This window comes from Aphanomyces astaci (assembly GCF_000520075.1).
Source record: "Aphanomyces astaci strain APO3 unplaced genomic scaffold supercont1.91, whole genome shotgun sequence".
In the NCBI taxonomy this organism is placed as follows: Eukaryota; Oomycota; class Saprolegniomycetes; order Saprolegniales; family Verrucalvaceae; genus Aphanomyces; species Aphanomyces astaci.
The window spans coordinates 262,207-267,492 of NW_009798354.1; the positions used below are offsets into that span (position 1 = coordinate 262,207).

The 5,286-nt window shown below is 46.9% G+C and overlaps 2 protein-coding genes across 2 annotated transcripts in view; one reads left to right on the top strand and one right to left on the bottom strand.

Annotated features, from left to right (window-relative positions):
- Positions 1 to 317: 317 nt before the first annotated feature.
- On the bottom strand, positions 318 to 700 carry H257_16763 (hypothetical protein; the record flags this gene model as incomplete). Its single annotated transcript, XM_009845306.1, has 2 exons — positions 318 to 372; positions 435 to 700. The coding sequence occupies 2 exons, from the start codon at positions 698 to 700 to the stop codon at positions 318 to 320; spliced, it is 321 nt and encodes a 106-aa protein (XP_009843608.1).
- A 1,659-nt stretch (positions 701 to 2,359) lies between these two features.
- The window catches only part of H257_16764 (hypothetical protein), a gene marked incomplete at both ends in the record, with an annotated part of 10,417 nt that continues 7,490 nt past the window's right edge, over positions 2,360 to 5,286 (top strand). Inside the window, 11 exons of the mRNA XM_009845307.1 lie at positions 2,360 to 2,537; positions 2,587 to 2,645; positions 2,689 to 2,779; positions 3,061 to 3,252; positions 3,514 to 3,639; positions 3,714 to 3,835; positions 3,913 to 4,010; positions 4,397 to 4,598; positions 4,698 to 4,817; positions 4,923 to 5,037; positions 5,211 to 5,273. Of these exons, the coding sequence (XP_009843609.1) occupies positions 2,360 to 2,537; positions 2,587 to 2,645; positions 2,689 to 2,779; positions 3,061 to 3,252; positions 3,514 to 3,639; positions 3,714 to 3,835; positions 3,913 to 4,010; positions 4,397 to 4,598; positions 4,698 to 4,817; positions 4,923 to 5,037; positions 5,211 to 5,273 (1,366 nt within the window). The remainder of the gene's footprint in view (positions 2,538 to 2,586; positions 2,646 to 2,688; positions 2,780 to 3,060; positions 3,253 to 3,513; positions 3,640 to 3,713; positions 3,836 to 3,912; positions 4,011 to 4,396; positions 4,599 to 4,697; positions 4,818 to 4,922; positions 5,038 to 5,210; positions 5,274 to 5,286) is intronic.

Genomic DNA, 5,286 nt, shown 5'->3' on the forward strand with positions numbered 1-5,286 from the left:
AGTGGATTGGTGGAAGCCCCGCAGCCGCACATTGGTCCACTCGAAACTGGACGTGCTGCCGATGTCGCCACCGCCGGAGGCCAGAGATGATCACAACGATTGCGAGGACCACCGACACACCCAAGACCGCCACCCACGTCCAGGTAGGGGTTGAATGTGTGGATATTTCTTGTGGGGCCACCGTCGTGCCACGAAGGAACGTCTCAATTCGAGGCCGTTGAGATGACTCTCGAGGTTCCTCCGGACTTTGAACTTTCGCAGTCGTGGTAGGCATCATCGACTTGACATCCGTGGTACTTGACGGTGTTGATGTTGTACTAGTACTTGTGCTTTCTGGGGTGGTGGAAACTGGCCTTTCCGGGGTCGTGGACACTTGCGATGTTGCGACGGGTGTGTCGACAGTGGTGGTCGGTTGAAGGGTTGTGACTACGCACCCACTCGTGGCCGCCAGTCGCGGGACGCACCCCAGCACGAGAAGAGGGCGGTTGGGCAGCGCTTGGCAGCACGACCCGAACTCGAGACGAGGTTGCGGGCCTGGACAGGCGCCAATGCGAGTGAGGTCGCTGCCCCCGCAACTGACGCCTGAAGGGACGTGGAAGGTGCCCGGCACGCCGAGGACGCTGACGTCGATGGCGCTCACAGACGCAGGAAAGTTCGTCGCGAGGGCAACCAGGACGCAGAACAAGACAACGGAGCTCATGTTGTAGTTGATGTCTTGCTGTATTGTTAAGAGATGAGAGAACTAACCACTTGGCACTTGTAACGCAAAATGGATTATGAGCTCGAGGAAGCCACAAAGACGACGTACTTCCTTTTACGTGTAGACGGGCTCTCCGTGGTGCTACCTTTTGCATGGTTTGGAAGGACGCTTCAATTGTGTGACATTTTGACCAAGGGCCAAGTTGGCCATCCGATTGGCTCAAATGTGAAACCGATTTCATGGATAGCCAATCACATCGCCACAAACACCTCGTGGACGTGTACGGGCTCTACGTGGTGCTACCTTTTACATCGTTTGGAAGGACGCTTCATTTGTGTGACGTTTTGACCCAAAGCCAAGTGAACACAAGTGAGTACACCTCAAGGAATGAAACAATGTGATTGGCTGAAAATCCACTGGTTAGTCAATGAGCACAATTCAGTATTTTAGCATTGCTTCCGCAGAATCAGCGACAATGCTTGGAATGCAAGTAGATGTAGGCAATGTCGAGCGCAATTTGTCGCTTAAACGTGTCACAGGAAGCATCACCACGGGTTGTGTCGTCAGCAAACATCTAAAGCAACACAGATTGACTGGTGGCGCGTCCGTTCCGACTTGATTGACAACAGAGATAGCCACTACTCTCAAAGGTTTGACTTCCACTACGGCAGCGGAATCTACCGCTGGTCAACCAACTAAGTTCCAGAGTTTCAGGTGCTCTCTGCTACGACGACTTCCCGACGTTTTCAGTGCTGGCCCGCCCCTGTCGTCACCTTAAGTATTCCCTACGAAAGCCCCAAACTTGCATACATCCATCACTGCTGCCCCCCCTCCAATGCATTTGGCTGATTTTGCTATCTGCAACGTACCATAAGTGGTGGAAATACGACACATGGTATTTGGGGTGGATCAAATTATGATTAATTCTATTAATTTGTCCATTTGACAGCATGATCTGTGGATAGGAGACCAAATATCATGATATTTTTAGGAGACTTTCACGTCGTGTCAATGTATATAGTTATTACGAACTTGATATGAATCTGCACGAGTGATTCGAGTACTGTATCGGACAATTCGAAGTGTGATCGTTGTAGGGTCGTTGTCGCCGGATTGTTGCAGGAACATACCGTGATAAATAGTACAAACGGCACTGATGTTCATCATACAGCAAGAGGTATCGACCACCGTTGGATGATAAAATGCACAATTTTTGACATTACTACGACATGAGGTTAGCGTTGATGGGGCAAATGAACCTTACACCTGTGATCTTGGGCCCGACTTGCCGTTGCCAACTGCATGCGGTAGCACTTGGTGGAGGGAAAGATGGTCGTGATTCTCGACGTGACCGAGAAGTCCCAGCATGCCTCGAAACTGCACGATCATAATGATGCCGGCCAACGGACTCTCCTACGTTTTGAACGCTTGAGTACGATGGGGGCAGCATCCACGACAAGGTTAACGCAAATAGCAGTATCGTCATCGGTGGATAGACATTATCAGCTTCTAGAGCAGATGAGGGCTCGAGCCATATGTGATTCAAACACATTTGCGACGTTGTAATATGTACTAATTACTGTACTTTGGATACAAATCACATTGCCCAACCTAAAAAACAACTCCGTAACCGTGGCCGTTTCATTGTGAAACACTCCCATGCCCCTTCGTCGTGGACGCCGCCCCATGTTGTGGGTGGGCTTGTTGGCCGTGGTTCTGTTCGCGCCTGGGCCGACTCGAGCCATGTGTGCCAACGCATGCTCTGGTCATGGCTTTTGCAACTCGTTCAACGTATGCGATTGCAACCGAGGGTTTACTGGCGGCGATTGTTCCCTTCGTACGTTCGCCTATCCTCTCCTCTAAAAAATGACATTATTGTTTGGTAGTGCGTTGTCCTGTTGGCAAGGCGTGGGGACTGATTACCGCCACGGACACTGCGCATCAAGTACGCCCAGAATGCCCGATTTCACTTCCATGACACTTGTTAGATGGCGGAATGTTCAGGTCGGGGAACGTGTGTGACCTCGTCTGGAACGTGCAGCTGCCAAAACGGGTTTGAAGGCAGTGCTTGCCAACACGGTAACTAACATGCGTTGGCCAAGCCTGTATATTGTCCATTCTGCTCCATTTTGGCCTTGAAAATGTACTTCGTTTTAGTTGCCGTACAATCATCTATGTGTACAAGAGGATTGATGAGGAATATCACATTTTGTACTTTGTACCCCTTTGCTTGTGTCGTTCGTTAGCTACTTACTATCTATCGTTAACCCATCACTGCGTTTGCTTTGGTAGTGGCTAAGCAACATTCGATACAACCCTGTATAAGCCTATGATATTTGATATTTGGCCGTTGTGGGTAGTGATTTGCTTGGAATCCTGCTCTTCGCGAGGAAGGTGCATCACGATGGAGCAGCTGGCCAGCGATCCGTTGACTGCGTTAAACCTACTGGATAAGCCACCTCTGGAGTACTCTTCATATGTGATGTGGGATGCTGACATGATCCGCGGGTGTCTGTGCGACGATGGCTACGGCGGCTACAATTGTCTTATTGGTACATACATTCTGTCTTATTGGTACATACATTCTGTCATATTGGTACATACATTCTCTCTCTACATATCTCCATATCAACATACTGTTAACGTCCAATTCGTTAAACATCATGACTTTACTCGTTGAAACGGTAGTTATTAGAGGGGGGCGATAGTTTATGTTAATCACAATATCATGGAAAAAACATTATTTTATATGTAGTACCCGGGTCAAAATCATGATATTTTTTTATATTTTAAATGTGATATATCATTGGTAGACAGATGCCACGGGGGCGATGATCCGTTAACAACTGGCCAAACCGAAGAAATTCAACTCGTGACTTGCACGGCGTCGTATTTGCAACACACGATTGCGCTCCAGTACGACACCACGCCCACCGCTGGTACAGATAGATACAACTATTTTCAAGAATATATTTTTTGGATATATATATAGTAATATATATATATTTGGTAGGCACGTTCGTGTTGAAATTTGGCCGGTTGCGTACCAGCCCCATCAACTTCAATGCGCCAGCGTCGGCGGCGTTGGGAACGTCCATGACTGAAATGCTGCAAACCCTACCTACTATCCCAGCAGTATGTTAGGATAAACATCGATTTATTAACTATTTTAGTGAAATATATCTCAATATATACTTCAATTTGTCATTTAGGTGACGGTGGCTCGACGAAGCACTGCGACCGCGACGTTCTGGGACTTGTCGTTTGCCCCATCTAGTGTGGAACAGCACAGCTTTCAGCCACGTTGGAGGTACGGTCTATATTCGTTCCTGCTACTACATCATTTTGCGTTTAATTTCAGCTTTGTTTCAATATATTTCCACCACCACGATAAGTTTTACATCCGCGTGAAATGTCATGGTGGTTTTGTGTGAATATATTTATATTGACGAGCCGGAGAACAATACACCGGATGTTGGCAGAAAAAAAAGAATAGGTCCAAATTTAATGCAAAATAGTGTTAATAGTCTCTATCGTTGTTTTGATTACGAATTCGACTTCGTTGCTGTTATTTTTTCTTCTGATGAAATAAACATATATCTAGGATAGAATGTTACTACTAGTATCTCATTGCGGGAGCTCTATCATTACGTCGTTGCTGGCATGTCCTGTACACAACACTGTTGTCTGTGGTAGGGTTGTGGAAGTGCAGTCGTTCTTCTGTGCAGCGGACTCGGGATATCTGTCACTTCTGTACAACAAGTACTTGTTTGGGAATATTCCATCTACCGCCCTCGCCTCGGATCTCAAGCTCAAGCTCGAGTCATATGTGAAGATTGGCACGGTCGACGTCACGTATAGTTCTGGCACGACACTATGTCGAGCTAGCGGCAACCAGGTACGGTGGTTTGGGTGAAGATGTGAAGTATTTATTTATTATATTTTTTATTGGTGAAATATAACCCTGTCCCATCCATCATTGTTCGTTGTTATTTAGGTTACGATTGCGTTTACGTTGATGCGAGATCGCGATTTCATTGGCGACTTGCCGGCGTTGGTCGTGGATGCAGCCAATCAGGGCCAGCGAAACGGCCTCTTCCTTGGTGGCCTCGCTCCGGTACATATATATATATATATATTTGCACATTTTTCTTTTCAAACAAGCAGTATACGGATATATATATATTTATATTCATGTATTGGTCTTCATTTCTGTGTGCAGACAGTAGATGCAGTAGCTACTGAAATCGTAAAGGGAATTGACACGTGTCACCGCGTGGAAGTCCAAAGCCTCACGTGTGGGGCCACCTCGGGCTTTTTTTCCTTGTCGTTTGAAGGTACCATTATTATTTTAACACTGTGAATAATGCGAAAATTATTCAGCCAAAAATAAATATATGTATCATACGAAAAATATGTGATATATGTATACCACTGTAATGTTGCGATGCCCGCAGACTAATTTCGGTATTACACCAATTACAAGGGGCTCTGACGGTATCTTTTGTAGGTCGCAACGTGTCGAACTTGCCCTACACGATAGCCGCCGCCGACTTGCGGCTAGCTATGCTGGGTGCCTTTCCATC